The sequence below is a fragment of the Malurus melanocephalus genome, unplaced genomic scaffold (assembly GCF_030028575.1).
Source record: "Malurus melanocephalus ecotype Western Australia unplaced genomic scaffold, MMel_1.1 scaffold_185, whole genome shotgun sequence".
Lineage (NCBI taxonomy): Eukaryota > Metazoa > Chordata > Aves > Passeriformes > Maluridae > Malurus > Malurus melanocephalus.
In genome coordinates, this window is record NW_026623417.1 from 628,545 (window position 1) to 649,509 (window position 20,965).

At 34.6% G+C, this 20,965-nt stretch overlaps 1 protein-coding gene across 1 annotated transcript in view; it reads right to left on the minus strand.

Moving 5' to 3' along the window:
• The window catches only part of DGKB (diacylglycerol kinase beta), a 327,720-nt gene that overhangs the window by 246,769 nt on the left and 59,986 nt on the right, over window positions 1–20,965 (minus strand). Inside the window, exons 4-5 of the mRNA XM_057373108.1 lie at window positions 3,910–4,063; window positions 1,126–1,161 (exon numbers count right to left, since the gene is read on the minus strand). Coding sequence (XP_057229091.1) covers window positions 1,126–1,161; window positions 3,910–4,063 — 190 coding nt within the window. The remainder of the gene's footprint in view (window positions 1–1,125; window positions 1,162–3,909; window positions 4,064–20,965) is intronic.

A 20,965-nucleotide genomic window follows, 5' to 3' on the forward strand; every position in this document is an offset into this window, starting at 1 on the left:
ATCTGATTTATTTCAACTACAAAACAATTTGGTGCATATCTGTATTCGACCATACTAGATGCCAAATATTAAAAACAATCCCTACCCAATTCAGCATCCACTTCCTTGTGCTTGCAGAAACTTCATTTAGTTTACTGATTGACAATTACACTAATTAGAGAAAACTCTTCTGATACCCAAATGTATTTTTATCCCAAAAACACAGCCAGATCTGGGTCAGTGCAGCACATGTTTAAAACATGGAAGTGTCAGTGACAGACTAYTGAGAAAATAAAGACAGAATTWAAAAAATAKTTATAATAATTGCTCAGATATTGTTATTTCTAGGAGTTCCAGGGTACCACTTGGAATAAAAGTTTAAAAATTGCCAAACTTTTTGTTTCAGGACAACATTAGTATGACCAGTCCTGATTGATATTACTGGAACCTGCAAGACCAAAATGGGAAAAAAATGGGAAGGACAACAGAACAYAGAGAAAGAAGCAACAAAACTTTCTTTACAAGTTTGTTACATTTCTCACTGATTGAGGGTTGCCTCTCTCCCCCCAAATTTAGCTTGAAAAATTTCRTTTCAATCTGGAGACATCTTCAAAAGCCTATCTTTTAAAAGGTGGGTCTACATGTTACAAAGTACACATGCAAAAAAAAAATTTAGGTAAAAATGAGCAAATTGGCATGCAAAAAATGTATCTTGAAATCAATATAATTTCCCTTGTTTCAGGCAAAGAATAAGCACTAAATTAAATATTTAAATTAATAAAAATATTTCAAAGCAACGTTCTATTTAATGATCTTGCATGTCAGTTAAATGTCATTAAAATTAAGACATTATATCATTTTATTCAGCTAAATGCTAGCTTYAATCACATAACTTACACAAATAGATCATATTCCAGTCTTATGTAAATCTTATTCACACAATAAATAGGATTATAAAACCTGGGATAACTCTTCCCAAAAATAAACAGTCCTGAAATCCAAATGAAAAAAAMCCCCAAATTTTAAGGTCTCTTTTAACTTATCATCAGCTGCAAGGTACAGTTAAATTATTACTTCATAATCAGAGGKGGGAAGGATTGGTTGCAATGTACRGACCTACAGATGACTTCCAGTCCTGCTGCTTACCTGGCATCTGTTTCCATCTCTCTTCAGACACCTTAACTGAAAATACAATTTATAAACAGACATGAGTGGACCAAAAGAGRCTAAGTGAAAACCAAACACATACCTGAGAGATTGATTAATCCTGCTACTTCCCTTGTCATTTTCTCTAACTCTCATTTACCCTTCCATTCTCCAGAAGAATSTCAAACATTTCTGACAAAGTTATTTTCAAGTACAGTCAAGTTTTTTTCACTATTGGTAACATTTAAAAAATACTAGATATCCAAAACCAAGGATTTCCATAATTTCCAATTGGACATTAAAATATACCAAAGCACAGTTTTTCCCTTTAAATGTTCCAAATTATCAGATAGAAACATTTAGTTCAAATCATGAAATCGAATTACACTACAAAACCAGTATATTTTCAAGCACTAGCAATTCTTGCATGAGGTGAACTAAACAGCCTCTCTGAACATGTTTTGGATCTAACAATTTATCCAAAGAAAAACAATATGGAAGCTTCCTAAGCTGGTATCACTTTATATTATTTCTAAAGTACTTAGTAACAGAAGAAGATGAAAACTSATTACAAACTGGGGAAAGTCAGTGTAGGAGAAAAAAAAATTTAGAATGCAACATTAGAATAAGAAACTTAACATACAGTTTAAACAACAATAACAGCACCATCCTTAATAATGTTATACAATTATCATTTTTATCATTTTACTACRCATAAAAATAAAATATATCAAAGAGAACTACAGTGAAAATGAAAAAAAGCTGAGTACAACCTATTCAGGGCAGAATTTAACTGTAAATCTGACAAGACCTAAAACCACAGCTGTCATTCTTGCCATTCCAGTATTGCATAAAAATACAATACTGGAATCATAAAAGATTATTTTTTTAAATAATAGTAATCAGAAAATATATGTGACAGAAYAATAAATATTTATGCACCATTAAATAGCAGCTGCTATTGGACTCATCAGGCAAAAAGTGAGTACAAATTTGGGTGAGTGGTTCATTTTTAGTGCTGACGCTACTCATTGATGAAATCATGATGTCAACACAATGGAAAGTTAAAAGGAGTGAAAGTTGAAATKAAATTGTTCTGCTGAGTCTTTATAGGTAACAGAATCTATATTCATAATCRAAAAAAATGTTGAAATTTTATGCCAGCCAATATATACACTGCAACATACAATAAAGAATACATTCAGACATGCTCTTAGAGATTCCACTACAAAGCATTTCTATGGGCAAGGGGTAAAATTACTGGTCTAAATGGCTTGACTAACCCCTTCAGACATGAAAAATTAGCAGAAGAAGTTTTTTAATATTCCATAATGTKTTGGTATTGCTTGGCCCAGTTTTTGGAAGTGGGGGGGGGGCCAAAAAGATGGCACCTGTGAGAAGCTTCTGGAGGCTTCCACCATGTCCAGCAGAGACAATTGCTGTTGGCTCTGAGGATGATGGACATGCCACTGACCAAACCTGGGCCAATTGGAGATGGTGGTTATGCCTCTGTGAAAACATATTTAAGAAGAAATAAAAGCAAATGTAGTTGTCACAGTAGTTTTGCCAGTGGAGGAGGCTGAGAATATGTGAGGGAATGCAGACAAAAACCCCATGTATTTACGAAAAATCATACCACCACTGATGTGGTGGGTAAGCTTTGCCAGCAGAAAATAATGTTTTTTTCTAGCTAAATCTAAGTAAATRTAATGACCGTTTAAATAGAAGATGATAATGTAAATGTAGTTTCTGCTTGGTTGGTTCATTGGTTGGTGGTTTTTTGAGGAAATATAAATCTAGGAAGTGGAAGCAACAAGTGCTGTAAACTTAAATAAGAAAACTGAAACCCATCCATATAAAACAGTTGAAAATGGCATGAATTAAAATTAAAAAAGTCAGATTCAATATCTGAAAGGCTATAATTAGTATTATACACTGAGACATCTATGAAAAGCGAGTGCTTGGTATTTGCAGGAAAAYATAAAATTTCAGCTAGTAGCATGTGTATCAAATAAACAATTTCTGGACGACATACAGTTTGAAGACACCTAATCTTCATATAAAGAATTTAAGCAATTAAGTTCCTATCAAATCATTTGGTACACTGTCTAAGMATTTAAGACTATTTCAATGAATTAGCTTCTGCTTTCAGGTACTGGATTTTTTCAACAAACTGGTGAAGAACTAAACCRAGTATTTCAAGTTAGGAAAGTAACSACAAATTTCTTCAGCAAGGTTTTATAAAATTTTTAGTTGACAGTTTTTAACACTGTTTTGTATGCCGTGCTCTCTGAACTGAAAATCACTTTTAGTGATATACTAACACTGACCCAACATCTAAAATCTCAGTAGCTGCTAAGGATGTAGGATTAATAACAACAGAATCATAGCTAGAACATTAAGAGAAGCAGCAGCAACTGGCACAGAAACAGTAGAGCACCAGCAGAAGCCTCCTGCATGAAGCTTGAAGGTTTCCAAGTGTTTATACAGGGGAGTAGGCAACAAGATCGTGTAACCATAGCAATCTGATTAGCATTAACATGACAAACAATGTCCACTTGGTGTCTCAGCTGCATCATTATTGTGAWTTAAAAAGATGAAACATTTAATTTCCATTCTTTTTCACAGTATTTTATATTATGGTTGAGTTAGTTTAATTTCACAAACACCAGAACAAAAAATCCTCAGCATGCAGTTTAGAATTCCACRTATTTACAGCTATTAGAAGTAAAACAGCAGGGTAAGGGAAACTTTAGCTTTCATATTACTGATTTTATTACTTACCTCCAGAAAGGTGCTGTGGTTTATTTTTTATTARCGGGCTGCAGTGAGAGATTTTGTTCCTAAATGATGTAAAAAGATGTTCAATGAAATCATCTGGTAACTCTGCCTCCAGAAAAGTCTTCATGAAAAGCTTGAACCCCTCTAAATCAATTGTCTGCAGTGAAGGGGAAGAAAAAAGGAAGAAAAATTTTTGAATTCTTTGTAAAAAAAAAAACCATACTAATCCATCAAATAATATTCGGTTGACAAAAACTTTGAACTGTATTTGAATATACTGATTCCTGAAGATATACACTGGCACACCTATTCTTGAAAGTGAACTGAATTAAGTATTACTTTGAAAATTCACAGTATTGSTACAATACTTCAGAGCACAGTGCAAAAATAACCCAGAGTAAATTCAGAGCACTTACATCAGGACCCTATAATCAAGTTCCATGCTCTTAAGTTTCTTGTTTAGCAATCAAAGGCACCTACAGAGCTCCTAGGGATGTAACTCAGCATGTCTTAGCTTTTCCTATAACTAGGCAGACAAAAAGCCAGGGATTTYTGGATGCCTAATTCAGGGAATTGAATGCCTCCTGTCTTTTCCTAGGTGGCAACAGGCTTTGCTGGTGTTTATCAAAGAGTTTCCTAATCACTCTGTCCCAAATAGGTTCTAAGAGTCAAATGAGAGTGCTCAGACATGCAGCATTACTTAGACAATTGTTGACACAAAACATTTGTTGTTTAGGTTTAATTTGGTTTTAAGGCAAGAGCTAATTGATGAAATTCCAACGATGATTTCTTCTGTTAAAACAGCACTGTCTGTTTTAAGCAATAAAATGAATCATAGATTATCTCAATTTGGAAAGCAGACAAAAGGACCACTGAATTCAACTCCCTGCTCCTCACAGGACTACCTGGAACTAACCCACATGACTAAGAGCATCATTCAGATGCTCCTGGACTTCTGACAGGCTTGGTGCCRTGACCAAGGCATGCCCTGGGAAGCCTCTTCCACTGACCAACGAYTCTCAGTGAAGATCCTTTTCCTGATGTCTGATCTGAACTTCCCCCRATGCAACTTCATTCCATTTCCTCATGTCCTGTTGCTGATCACCAGGGAGGTATCAGCACCTCCCCCTCAAGGAAGGGTTCAGCAATGGGATCACAGCAGCAAAAAGCATTACAACCCCATTTTATCCTGCCAACAGAGAATGAAGATATAGGTATCCTGAAATATATTGACACAAATGCTAACAGAGAATGAAGATAAAGGTATCCTGAAATATACTGACACAACTGCATATTTATCATTGATACTACTCATTACATATGTGATTTTAAAACAATTTATCAATTATTAATTTGAAAAACACAGTGTTACTTTGTTTACTTGTCACCATTACATAATTAAGGGATAAAGCCACTAGATATCACAAAACTGACTTGGAGAAATTGTCCCATGCTTCAGAAAGACTCCATTTCTCCAAAGAAAACTCTAATGACACTCCTTTACTTCACYGCAGTGAATGCTGAAGGAGGGAAAAGACTATCAAGAATTACCTTGAAACTATGCCAGAAGAAAGAAAATCTAAATTGAATTTTCAAAATGCCTCAGTGAATTTGGAATCTGAGTCACAACGTAAATTTTTTTTACTATAATTTTAAGACTTAGAAGCAGATATTTCTCTTCCCCGATGTCTCTGACTTTTATTTTTTTAATATATTTACAAGATACTGAAATTTTATGTCCACATTAAATAAGGTGTTTCCCATTAAGACTACCTACCAAAGGGCATAGTTTTAAATGKGTATCCTTATCCTTACAAAGGACAAACAACACAAAATTTGCAAAATATGACTGTTCTTGTGTAAATCATCATTATAAGGAATGCAAGATTGGCAAGAGATGGTATCTATGCTGAGCTTCCAACACAGAACACCTCATCTGAGAAAGAAGTGAAGTGAAAGCAATAAAACTCTCACCTCTTAAAGATAAAAATAGAAGAGACAGAAAAAAAATTGTACACAGTGTTCAAGATAGGTGTAAACTTGAAATAATCACCATGGATTCACTRTCTTTATCTCATCATACAATTTCAGCCACACTCTTTTACTGTGGCAAATCATACATTGCTTCATTCATGCTACAAACTTTACAATTTTTCTCTCCAATAAATCCCTGACATTTAATTCACTGTTTATAAACTATGAATCACAATGGCAAAAGGATTTGTATCAGCATCCAAGTAAATCAGTAATTATTTACACTAATATACCCTATATAAATGTATTCTTTATCTGCAAGCATAACAAATACATTAATCACTAAATCAACTGAYTTTAACAATGTGAAATTGCTTTGTTAAATTGTGCATTAATGAAACATGTCTTAGCTATTTCACTAAATCATATACACAGAAAAACATAACTAAATGAAAAAATAAAATAAACCGAATGATAATCCCATTTAAAAAATGGTTTATGGAGGSACCTGTAAAATACCTTTGCATTACATTAATCTTTGTTTACCTTGTCTGTGGATTTTATGTAAATATACTGTAAAAAATACTTCTTGGGTTTAGAGCCACCTTAGATTTTGAAACTGCTGCCTGAGTGGCATTGGTCCCCCCCAAGCTACCAGCAGYAAGTAAATCCCTAATGCTACACTTTTTTTTCACTTATGTGTTCAGAATTATACCTGTATACCTGTATAGAGAATTAGATAAATAAGTCTGAAATTATGTACTTCTTTCTTCCTGAAGACTACCTTTCTCAAAGATGTTCAAACTTGTCAATATTTTGTAAAGACTCTCAGACTATCATTTAAGCCAGTATTGTCCAACACATGTTCTAAATTGGTAAAAAAGACAAGAAATCCTAAAGTAACACACAGTTTGGCTGCCATGTCTATTATATTTGACATCCTGACTGCCACCAACCAGGGTGGCTCAGCAAAGGATCAAAGAAGTGTGTGGGTTTTCTAAAGGCTGTTCTACAGCCAGATCTCTTCAGCTGAAAGTGCTTTATCCTCTGTTCTATCCTGCTCTGTGACCTGCATTCCCCCAGCAACATTCACACACCTGAGTTCAGATATTACACATCCAGAGGCTTTCAAATTATAATGAAAGTTAGTCAGGAGTTGGCAAATTACTTCAATACACATCAGAGATATTTAGAATGGCCAAAAATGCACATGCAAAGAATGTGTAAAACCAGTCCTGCCTAAGGGAGATCTATGTGTAGAGCCCTGTGATTAGATTGTTGCCTAAAACCCCAAAATCTCTGATCCTAATACTCCATAGCTGCAAAACATTCTAGGGGACTGACTRTAATTTGTGTAGGTTATCCAATTAGAACTGAGCTCTCAAACAGCACAGTCATTTCTGGTTCTTTGTTTTTGTAAATGGATTTACAATAAATAACAGAACCAAGACTAAAGCAGAGCCAGGAGCAGTTTAAATCATCCATCTAGCCTTCCAATGAAAAAGGAATGAGCCTTCAAAGACAGGCTCACTTTTAAATTGCTTTCAGTGCCTTCTCTATCATTTATCTCTCCTTGTAACATATATGACTTATTACAAGACTATAGAAAAATGGAAGTATTTTTAAAAGAAATCCTGAGAGGAGCCCTGTAGAAGAAACTGAGAGGTGTTAGAGCATTCTCACCAAGTAGAGGTTTTAGTATTGAGTATGGTTCATTTAGAACAGAACACTTAAAGATGCAAAACATTTGCTCAGCTTAATTTAAAACTACTTTCACAACAGAGAAAATAGCACACAATATTATAGTCATTTCTCTATTCTRCAATTACACWCTATTTTTCTTTTTCCTCATGGAACTTTAACCTTCTGAAATATGGATATCCTCCAGCAAGTAACGACCCTTCCTTTAATTACCCCAGCCACTTTTCAAATGTAGTGCACAATATTTTGGTAACCAAAAAGACAAAAAAAAGGAAAGCAGAGAACAATAATTTTCCACCTTAACATGCACCATGTTCAATCTTCCTTTTAGATCTTACTGACATTATCAGAATTTCTCAGATGAAAAGTTCAGAGAATTTTGGTATGGTTTGAAAATAATTTATTTATSCTAATGAATTCTCAAATATTAATTAAGCAGTTCAGATCAATAACATCGAATAATATATAAACCATAATGGTGGATGTGGTTTTCTTAAGCATGCAGGCTAATTGCTTAATTTTCAACAGTTGCTTGCYTTCCAGAAGCTCCAGCTGAATTTAAATGAACCTGAGAAAGAAGGATTTAGCATTTTAGAAGGCATTTTCCATGACGTTTCCCAAGTGAGGGGATGAGAGCGTGAGAGGATGTACCAAACTGACAACAATTAGCCTGGCACATGAATTAATTCATTCCATTTCACAAGAGTCTTTCAGGGCACAGGGAGATTATGATCACAAGTTTAGGGATTTCACGAAAATTTTCATCATCACAGAGAGCTAAAATAGGACATAGTTGAATCAGAAAAACATGAAAGGATTTTTAAATAATTTGGCCTAAATCTTCTGACGGAGTCTAAAAGAAGAAAAAAATCTCTGCTGTTTTAGCTTTGGYTCTAATAAAAAGGGTACCAAAATCCTTGCCTGTAGGTCACAGAAAAATAAAGGATTTTATACTAATCATATAAAACTGAATTTCTATTTTTATATGCCAAACTGATTCACCAAGTTATTGGAGCTCCTTTTATTATGTTTTACAAAAAGAAACTCTACAAAATAAGGCTTCTGTATTACTGGGTAATAAAACTTCATTTGGTAATGAAAGATTTTGATATAAGTCCAGAGAAGCACACATTCAAAACCACCATTGAGTTTCAGCTAATTTAAACCATAAAATTAATATAATATTAGTTTTATTATATTTTTAGGAAAAGTTACTTCCTACTTATAGATTTTCTCAATGTTTCCAAATACCTAAAATCAAGAAAAAAAAWTATATCTATATCCACCTTGGAGAAAAGGAAAGGGGAACGATCAGAAGACATAGGCAATACCAGAAATTTAACTGAGAGCAGAAAAATCACGTTTCTCTATGTCTATGCCAACAAAATCATTAAATATTTATTTGTAAAAATGTGACTAAATAAATTACTGATATACTCCTATGAATAAGGTGATCTGAAGATACATTCAAAGAGATGTTTGAAAAAAAGAAGCCAAAATGTTTCAGCTGTTGAGGCAGTTCTTTGGACACATGGATAAATTTAACATGCTTAGGTAAATTTTATAGAAAATAGATGCCATATTTTTTTTATTTCTTTTCTTTTTTAAAATGTCATCCCAGAGTTGGATGCTATCTTTACTCAGAGTGGAAATAACCCATTCAGGATCTTCATCTATGCATACTATCAGATACAGCACTATTTATTAAATGAAGCAGCAAACAGGAATTACATATTGTTCAGTGAGGTACCTCAGGGCCTCTGGGACTACAACATCTTCTCATATCCTGCATATATTTTACAATTAAATTTTGGGAAGTATGTATTAGTCCCAAAAGATCTAACAGTAGGARGCTTTTTAATGTTTATGCCATGAAAAGATTGTATATAAAAAATTCCACCAGTGCAAAAACTCACTGTTACTTTCTTTTGTTTACGAACGAAAGAAGCAGTTTTCATTATAGTGAAACAAAGCAGACTAATCTGTCTTATTTCCACATATTATGAGAACAYTCCTGTCATGACATCTGACTAAGCAAAGATAGAGAGATTTTCCCAGATCTATAGTTTCAACTGGATTGCTCTTGGTGAAGAAACCATACCCAACCAATGTGCTGTGGTGGAAATTTTTCTGAAGCTTTTGGCTTGTGGCATCCTTCACTTTACAAGGAAGCTACAAACAATTAAGATTTGCTTKGCCAACTCCCATTACTTTGAAGAAAATTCCTCCACTCAAATAGCCCTTTAAGAACCAGGATGAAACAGAAATAATTAGGCCAAGAATTATCCTCATAATACCATTCTTAGAATAATAAAATACAGTAAAAGTTTATCACTGAACTCTGTTACGCCTTGACACATTTTATGAAGTATGAGAATGCAAAACTAAAGCAACATTAGTTATATGGGTAAAAAAAAAAAAGTATCAGCTGCAAAAGATAATACCATATAGCACCTCTTTTACTTAAAATAAAATTTGGAAAGAGAGAGATGATGCCCTTTGTGGACAGATTATGTAGGAAGGAAATATCTGGGCCAGGCAAGTAGAGGCGGAAATTATCAGTCTTTCTTCCAAAATTGCTCACAACCCTCTCTCCATTGCATCTCTGCTATCAAGAAGGCATCACTGGGTAACTCTGCATGGGGTGGAGAAGAAGGCTGGAACTGAGCTACAGACCCCAGATTCTGACTCAGAGATTTCAACCACTTTTGTAGGCAMCCTACTTGGAGCAGCTGCCTGACACTATTAAGGAAAACGGTGATGGAGCACAAAAAAAAGAGGGTTTTTTAGAGTTATAAAGAATAATCTGCACTCAGCAGAAGAACTGAGATAAAATCTAAAAGTACATCCTCAGAACACTGTAGTTCCTTCTTCCCCAGCTGCTGAAAGCTCCTGATAAATTCCTTAATGGCTCATCAAGCATTCTGAGATATTTACCTGTTTTTTACCTACCTATATATTTAAAAAGACAATTATGTAGACAATTCTTTATCCTGCTCTTTTGTTGTCCTTTTACATCTCAGAAAACTTCCCCTATGAATGCAGGCTGAGAGAGCTGGGGYTRCYCAGKYKGGAGAAGAGAAGGCTTTGGGGAGACCTTACAGCACCWYTCAGTCCCTGAAGGGGCTGCCAAAAAAGCTGGTGAGGGACTTTTTRTAAGGGCAGGTAGAGATGGGACAAGGTGTAATGGCTTTTAACTGAACAGGGGTAGATTTAGGATAGATATTAAGAAATTATTTAYAGTGAGGATGGTGAGGCACTGGAATAGGTTGCCCASAGAAGTTGGAYRYCCCATCCCTGGCAGTGTTCAAGGGCTCTGAGCAGCCTSATCTAATGGAAGGTGTCCCTAACCATGGCAGGGATCACAGAATTAAATCATATTCCTACCCAAACCATTAGCTAATGCTATTTTTTTCCCTGAATCTGAACACTAATTCATCCTTCTTAATACACCACACAAAAATCATATGACAGAACAGCAAGCAAGCATGAAAAGACACATTTGAACAAATGGCAATCATTAAACTAGGAAAAACAAAGTTACTAAGGCATTTTAACTTTAAAGAATTGGAAGTCACAAAGAAATTAAAGACCTGGCAACTGATCAGATAAAAAGTTTTCAGGATAAACTACATATTTCAAGAGTTTCCAGGATGAMACTGATTACTTTGACTAAATAATTCACAACTGTGAAGAAATAAAACCACTAAAATCAGTTTGAGATATTTAGAGGCACTAAAAATCTCATTTTATTCACAGTTAACAAAGTAATCTGGAATTTTATTCTTCTGTTACTGCACAAAATATTACAAACYTGAAAATAAAGCAACCACTGCTTTCCATAGTGCTATCATGATCATATGTGAACTTCTTTGCAAYGTATCCAATGTATCTAATATGTGATAAGATGCTTTTTACCTTACTAACACCACTAAAGAATGCTTGTATATTACTTCTCTTTCTATGCTACACCAATGCCACAAAGCAAAGCTCATTTCCCAAACTTCAGTATTTCTTTTGAACCCCAGATAAGCAGAATTTGAGGGGCTCCAAGGAAAAAGAAATGGGCATCAGTCTATGCTTAATATACTTAAAAAATCTCCAATTACTATGATAAGAGTTCTGTTTCTTCTCAAGCACTCACTGATAAGTACATTACAATAATTTAGTGCTGCCTCAYAGAGGGTGAGTCTCAGTCTCAGGAAGAACAGGAATTGAAGGACTGGTTTCCGAGTAGCAGTTACAATTTTGCTTGGCAAAACAGCAGACAATTTCAAGCTTCTTCTGATTTTGAATCAGACATACACAGACCAACACTCAGCTAAAATCACAGGTCCTGCTCAGGTCTCTRTTTCCTGATTTTGGCACAACAGGCTATGAAGGTGCCTCCTGTTCTTCCTTCTCCAAACACTTTGCATATTTGACTTTTTCTTACATCAGAGAACCTGTGCAATTTTATAACTCGCTTTTCTGCTTCACTGATAGTAAACASAGATATGCAAGATCAAGAAAAATCCAAGTATGTATATTTTGAAGATTAATGCTTTTATGTGTGTGTTCTGTGCCAACACATAGAACTCTCCATGGTATAGACGTACCAAGCCACTATATCCTGACACTGAGAATACAAAAAACTTGGTTCCTCGGTGAAAAATAGGATACATACAAGTAAATTTCCACACCTTTTATTGTATTATAAAGAAAACACTAGAGAGGTTTTAACTAGCTACATAATATTTTAACTTCTACCGTACTAAGATATTTGAAGAGAACCAGTAATTTATTGAGAAGATGTAAGATTTTGACTCAAGGTCCATCCTAAAAATCACTGAACAACAGAAGAGGTCTGTCTCCTGCATTTTCCTAGTTGGTGTAAATGCAATGACCACTTCTACTGAATGATATGTAGAAAGAAGGAAGAGAAGCTGTATGATTCCAATTTCTTTCTCCTCACAAGACACCAAAAAAATTATAGTCTCTTGATGAAAGAGATGCTATTGTGGATGGAGCAGGGCAGGGAGGGGTAGAAGAATAACTCCTTTTATTCCTCCCCACCACGCTGGCCACATAAATGGGAACAAGACATGATCTAGTGTTTGAAATTAATCTCCACCCATAAATTCTTTTAAAATACCACATTCTCTTTGGWCTTTTCTTCTTTTAGATTTGTACAAAATATTTCAACATAAGTCACTATTTTCAGCATCATGAAAAATAGAATGTAAGAGAGAAAAAAAAAAAAAGAGAGAAATAATTCATTTCAAGATACTTCGATGACATATGGTTTTCATTTATTAAAAAGAACATTTCACAGATAATGGAAAGAGAATTATATTGAAATGTAATTTTCAATTAATTACTTTTTAAATTGTGTTGCCTGATCCCCAAATGTGCCWAAAATGTAATCAGCTTTCATCTACTGACAGTAATTGCTCTGGGTTATTTTTTGGGTTTGGGTAAGTTTCTTTCACTGATTATTTCTTTTTAAACTGTTTATATTGACCCAATATCTGAAAAATGAACTGTTGAACCATAGCAGATGTTACAGGGTCTTGATTCACACACAGAGCTATGGCAACAATGGCATACACTAAGGCAAGTGCATTAGTGACAATTACATGATTAACTGTGAACACCAATGCTAAAGCATCCCCATAGAAGTCAAAGTCTTGAAGATTCATTAATTATTACAAAGTTTCAAAGCCTGACTTTTGCCAAAATATGGGGAAGAAAGGCAGAGAAACTATATATAGAGGACTAGCAAGCTAAAACCCACTGATTAAATGAGAATGCGTAAGTTCTGGGKGTTTAAAATTTATTTCCAATGCTCATAGAGCAGAAATTCAAATTAAATTTGCAATTCCTCATGAAGACTGGCTTTGTGCATCATGGTAAAATTTGGTTTAAATTCAAAGTCCTAAGCATTTCCTGATCTAAATATTCCATTTAATACAGTTTTTACATAATTAATGTTKGAAATTCTGGTAACCAAATAAAACTATTTTGTTGTTAAATCAACATGGAAATTCTTTTCTATTGATATGAATGTTAAAAAAAAATTAGAAAAGCTCACATGCTTTCACAGGCTGCTCCTACCAAATATTCCATATGGACAAATAATATTTGGATATTACCAATACACAGACATATATTAGTGCCAAAATTTTCCCTCAGCTCTTCAAATAAATAAACTCAACAAAAYATCCAAAATGCAAATGGAAAAACTCCATTGTTATGCAATAATTAGATTTTTAAGCATAACATTCTCATGTTATTAAAACAAATTGATGCTAACTACCAAAATAAGTGTGGAATGTATCCACCAGCTACTGCAGTCTCATCCCAGTCTTACACATATGTTAAAAAAAAAAGCCCAAAACACTTTTTTATCAGCAGGTTTTCTTTAGTACATAATTCTATACATGCGTGTATATATTTATAAGTACTACACACATAAGCACTTGTATTTAATACAGTACTTTCACTAAATATGCCATATTTATTGTACAAAGGTGTTTTGGTTTTTTTTCTAAAGAAGAAAGAGTGGTAAAGCACATGCTTCTAGAAAGATCTTGTAGGAGATTATCACCCAGAATCAACTTGAAATTATTGCATACCAAACAAAGTGACAAATAGATATATTGCCTTCTGTCCCAGAAGAATTGGTCAGGAAAAATGGGGTAGGTGGCATGKTTCAGACAAAAGCCAAATAAAATAGCAAAATAAATGAATCCCTGGAAAAAGTCAGTTATGACAAAAAGTTCTGGTTTAAACAATCGATTTCTCTGCTTGTGGAGATTGTATAAAAAAACAACTCACAGACAAATATGTCTGAATGGGCATTTTCATAATGTGGTTAAAAATCATAAAAATCATTTTCCTATGAATGTTCTATGGCAGTAGTATTCTCACATATTTTACCTGCAATGATGCTCTCTGGGCATTGCAAACCTTTGGAGGTTATTTCAGCCACATTTATCAAAAATACTCGCTACAATACTTTTAGCAAGAAAAGTAATATGAGACAATGTCAGGTTACCAATTACTGTTCACCCCTCCATCTTTATAGTTCTGAAGAATCCAAATKAATAAACTTTCACTTCACAAATGAACTGTGCTCAATCTCACACAATCTTAACATAATCTCAGCCTAACTAGAAGCTTCACTTGGAATAATCACACACACCAATAGAAAAAGATTTAAAATACCCCATTCCAGTGGTCAACAAGATACATCCATTTTGTACTAAGTAAATGTACAAGTTTTAGTAAAAGTGGAGTTATACTAACTGAACTAAGTTTGATTTTCTCCTCACCASTATTTAAAAGTATAGCTCAGAAAGAACTAAAAGGATATGAGCAGTGGCATCTGCTCAATTATATATCTATACATCCATATATTCCAATACCTGTAGCACAAGAAGACTTCACGATATTTCCATTTGTTAGTTCTTGCAATAATTATGATTGAAAGTATTTTTGCTATATTTTGTTCTTCTGCGCAGTTTCATAAAAGTTATGTAGATGCCACCATACAGGTGAATCAAACGTAGCTGAAGCCATAAAAACCAACACAAAACAAAATATAGTGTTCTTCATAATGAAAATAAACAACCCTCCAATCATAATTAGCCTGCCTAAAGGCCTTTAAATTGTTTTTTTTTTTAACATGTGACATGCAAATGAAAGTGATACTAGGCTCACAAAGCTTAAACTTAAGGTACTGTATGATACAAAAATGTAAGGGATAAAAAGGGTAAAAATGRGTTCTTAGGACAGAGAAGTGTCAGAAGGGAAGGAGGGTATCAAACAGGGAGATTAGCACTGGTAGCACAGAGTGAGAAAAGAAGATAGAGAGACCACTAAAGATCATAAAAAATGTTCAAAACTGAACAGTTTTTGCAGCAGAAATTGACTGTCTGAAATATTTTACACTTTAATGCCCTCAACACACTCCACAGAAAGCAGACTCACAGCCACACTGCCAGCACCCTTCCTGGCAGGCTTCCCAATTCTCTAAGTATCCAGAAAGCTTTCCCTAGAAATTTTGCCCATGGAGCCAGAAAAACAGAGTACCCAGAGTCTGAAACCTAGAGTTTACAGCTGGTGAAACACACAAGATGCCACATTCTTCTCTTTTGTAGCAAAAAAAAAAGATACAACTTAAGCTTCTTACATGTGAGGGACATACTCCTCCTACATCATATATGCTATAATACTGCACATCCTACTAACCTTCTGTTAATTAATTTAGTTCCAATTTGAGTTCACTCCATCCCATCATTTGCACAAAAGTAGAAMGATGTGACTCCTGCTGTACCTTTTTTTATAGAAAATTAAATCTCCCTATCTGTAGTAGAAATACTCCATTTAATATATTATAATAAGGGAAGRTCTTTGCAGTAATTTAATATCTTCTGTCACATCAAAGAACATARCTGAAGGAAAGAACACAAAATACCCTTTCAAACCATATTTCTGTGTGCTYGAAATTCAAACTACTTTGCCACTTACGTTAAGGGGCCTGAAACACAATACCTTTTTACAAATTTTGTCTCCTTTTCAGACTGCCATGGCCACAGCAACACTATTACAAGATCCCAGTAACATCTTTCTGCTCTTCAGCCATACCAAACATTAATGTTTCTTTGCATTCATCTTGTAATCAACTGCATATCCATCAAGGTAACTGACAATGCCAGTAGCACCAGGGAACACTATAATGTACTCTGCATACGTGCATTTCATTCCATTTCCTATAGTCCATAACATCATCAAGCTTTTCCAGCGTGATGCTAATTCTCAATTTTGGTTTAGTTTATTTATTCTATTGGTATTAATCTACTCGTTTGACAAAGTAATTAGCTAAATACTGATGAGATGATGCTCAAGATTGGTCACAGACACACTGATTTAATAATGAAACCTTCTCTTTCAGGATCCTCTGCAGTCACTGTTAGCTTATTAAAGAAAACAAAAAAACAAACAAACAACAAAACATTGGTCATCTGAAGAAAGTCCTTTTGTGAACAGGGAGTTCTGCTCTTACTAACACATCTCCAAAAGTTTAACTGGCCTCTGACCCCAGAAAGGGAGGGGTTTCTACAAGACTAATCCYATAAAATTAATTCTTTCACTCTCTCTGATTTTTTCACTGCTCTCATGTTCTGGCTGCCTCTTCCCAGAACAGTAGAGCCAGAGCTTTTAACAYCTTTGTGCTATGAAGAAAGAATAACTAGGTCACTTTAAAAACTAGTCCCTTTGATTAGTCTTTCTTCCCTAGCTTATTTTTTCCCCATTTTATTTTTATACTTGGTTTTAGGCTACTGAAGTTTCTCAGGAGTAGCTTCTTGGTTTGATGATCAGCATTTTAACCATYTCTCTTGCAATTGTTGTAAAGCCACAATCACTTAAAGCACACTATAAGCCTTATTCAAAATACTAAATCTGCAATTTTAAGCCTGCTACATATAAATGGTATTATATGGTTATAGAAATCGGCATTTCATATTTCTTTCTGARACGTGTTCCTGTCATTTCAGAACAATACAGACCATTACGAGATCTCACAGTAAAGAGGAATTTTTGTGACAAGTACAGAACAAGTCAATTACTTGCTCTCATTTCTCATATTCAACTCAATTAATGTTAATAAAATTATGTACTGTGAATGACAAAAATGAAATTCACCCAGTGAAAAATTCTGCCAGTAGAAAAGGAGTGCACTCTGCTTTCAGATTTAAAAATTCCTGTATTATCTGAAAGAATAGCCACATGCAGTATTTATTAGTAAGTACATMTCAATAGAAGCTTACAAAATAAAAGATACTGCACCTATGCATAAAGAAAGAAAAAAATCAAATTAACATTACTTACTTGATTAAGTATATCTTGTTTCTGTAACACATGCAAGGAAAGAAAGAACATACATACATTAGTGCAGTGTCATAACACTCAAGCTCTTTTTTTATAATAGAAATATTTTTAGTGAAAGGTTAGTGATTTAGATGAGCAGGTTTAAGACATTAGATAGAATATCCCATTTTCTCGCATTAGCACATAAGTCAAGAAAATGGCTCTAAGTCAGCACTCTAGTCTTGATCAGAAAATGCAAGCAATTTATTTCTAAACATGCAATAACAGATAACCAAGAAAGAAAAATAAATACAATGTTAGTCTTTCATCCCTGTGTACTTCAAATTAGCATAAAAAGTTCTTACTTAGAAGAGTCATTTATGAAACAACTTATCAGAACTGAATACTTCTAAACTCCAAGTGGGAGGATCACGGATCAGATGATCCTCAGAGCCATCACAGGGCACGTACAGGAGCACCAGGGGATGGGGCCAGGCCAGCAGGARTTTCATAAAGATCCAGCCTGTCCAGATCCCTCTGCAGAGCCTTCCTACCCTCAAGTAGGAAATCATAGGAATGCACTGAAAAAGAATGACAACAGTAGGACTAGAAGCACACAATGCTGTGTACTTACTGCCCATTTAGACACTGTCTTTAGCTCTGTTTTCCTAATTCTTGCCAACCTATTCAATGCTCCCCTCAAAATGAAATGGATGAAAACAATTAATACAAACACATCTCAAATGTGGTGTAAAAATATTTATCAATCACAGCTTTCCCAGAGGCTGGTCTTAGCCTACCTGTATGTCTTATACCCTGTATAAAATCCACTCTTAATTACTTTGATACTGACTTAGAGAAGAAGGTGAAAAGGCAGGTGTTCAGTTGCATTTGTAGAAATTTTAGGTATCTCTCTTACATTGRAAGCAGAGAGTAAAAGCTCCATAAACAAACTTCTATAGTAGACGAACTTGTCATAACTAGATACACCATTCCCCCTAATCCCAAAATCCACTCAGTCAACAAGATATAAAATAACATAAAAATAAACCAGACTATTTCAGGTAGCAAGTTATGAATACCAATGGTTTTTCTTTTGCTATTTGCATTCCATTAGATCAGCATGTAATAAAAACTGCATTGTAGAACCAATGGAGTGGAATAAATTCCTGAACACTTTAACTATATAGGTAAATATTTAAGTAAATACATCACTCTGCTAATATTCCCACAGGTCTATGTCCCATGTTTATTGGTAAAAAAACTGGCACTATCTTTTGGTAGTATAAGACTGAAAAAAATTTGGACTGTTTCTGACATAATGATCTTGGAAAGAGACAGGTAAAATGGAAATATGGTTGTATCCTCTACAAAACATAACGGCAAAACAATAGTGATGTCCAGAATATATAGAAATAAATAGCTACACTAAGATTGATGCCAGCTGGATCAGTTAATTTTTGTCATCTCATTTACATATAATAATTAATTACATCCAATCCACAGAGTCCTCATCCAAACRCATAAAATCAACTTGCAAATTGTTCTGTAAAGAATTTATTCACACAGCAGGCTGAAAGCATGCCAAAAGTATAGACATACCCGTGCAAAGGCAGCTCTCCTGTCAGGATAGAATATTCAATCAGTGGCAGAGGATATTTCAGCCACTTTGCTTCCAGTTCAGCAGCTTATAGCATGAACTTTGAGCTAACAAACCTTACCAGACCTAAAGCAGCTTTGTTGCTAGCTATGTTTTCTTTATGTTGCACTCCCTGAAGTCTAAGCACTAAATAGCAAAATGCAAAAGCTGTCAGAGTTAGCCTGGGTCCAATAGTAGTGGTGAATAGCTTAATTATTGCTGAAAACATTGAAGTCATCAGAGGGTGTCTGGCTTGAATTCCTCTCTCCCCCACCCTTCTCCCATCCTGCTCCCTGCCTTGGGTACTCTGCTGCTCTGTAATTCCTGGATGTTTCAATACACTGGCAGGATTCTGGAAATGAATAACTGTGAGATGAAGAACAGGGAGACACCATGCAAAGTCTCAGACTTGTCTCAAGACCAGCTGTGCTTATTAATTCCAGCTTTGCACTGACTTTGCCAATTCATCTCGCTTTAGTCAGAGCAGATTTCCTGGGTATCCATCTTGCCACAACTCAACTTCCACACAGCCCCAAATTGGAAGAATGACTTTGTCGAAAGRGACTAATCACACCACTTTAAGTAAGGATGTTTATATACAATTGATAATTTGACATGTTACCAATATGKCAATATATTATTTAAATATGCAGAAAATGCACAGTTATTTCTTACTTTAATAAGATATACTTCACAAAACTGAACATGTTGTATGATGACTGAAAATATGTGAAGAATTAGAAGAAAAAAAATATTTATAACAAATTAAGACCATTTTATCAGTTNAAAAAAAAAAAAAAAAAAAAAAAAAAAAGAACAAAACCAAAAATATTTCAACATTCCAACAAAAAGCAGGTAAGGAGGTCCTACAGCCTAGGTCTCCCTATGTTACATTGGGGAATAAAGTAGATGATCACAGCATTCCCATCCATTTATGAATGTATTTAACTAGAATTTTATGGAGTTATAATGTTTTTTCCTCAGAAACTGACAAAAAAGACCAACATTATGCTTTGCCAAGTTCAAAGCACCAAATAATTTTTCAATACTTACTGAGCTATAACTCATTAGTTGACAATCATTGTATTATTGCCAATAAGTTCCCAATAAATTTTGTCTTTTACATCCTGAAATGTAAGATCAAGTAATTTTCATAATGGTTAGCACATTTTTCTWTCTTGAATTTCACATAATGGGAGCACAGTCAGAAATATTACTATTAGAAACATTACTGAAACAGGTTTTATTTAGCTACATTCTGAATCACTCTATTAGGATGTGCTAAGTGAATGCAAATTTCAGTTSAAGATAAGAAAAGAAAACAATCTGGCTTTTTCTACCAGCCAAACCAGAATACTTTGTCTAGTGGTGAATCTGTAGTGACAATGTGCACACACAACTTTTTTTCAGCTGAATTCTTTGTTTCACAACATCAGAAAATCCCAGTACCAGAAACAACCCAAGAGAAACAGAAATTAAAAAACAAATGTTAATGGATTTTACTTTTATAACTTTTAAAATTATGCCTAACAGTTCCAATCTTTAAAAACTTGAAAAGTCTTATTAACCTTATCATAAGGGTTGTGGAGGTGTTTTGGGTGTTTGTTTTTTATTTGGGGTGGGGGGACAGGAGGGAGTGTCTGTGATTTTGGCTGGGATAGAGTTGGTTTCCTCTGCAGTAGCTTGTGTGGAGCTGTGTTTTGGATTTGTGCTGCAAACAGTGTTGATAACAGAGGGATATTTTGGTTATTGCTGAGCAGTGCTCACACAGAGTCAAGGCCTTTTCTCTCCTCAGCCCAGCCCACCAGCCAGGTATCTGAACATACACAAGAATTTGGGAGAGAGCACAGCTTGGATAGCTGACTCCAGCTGACTAAAAGGATATTCCAG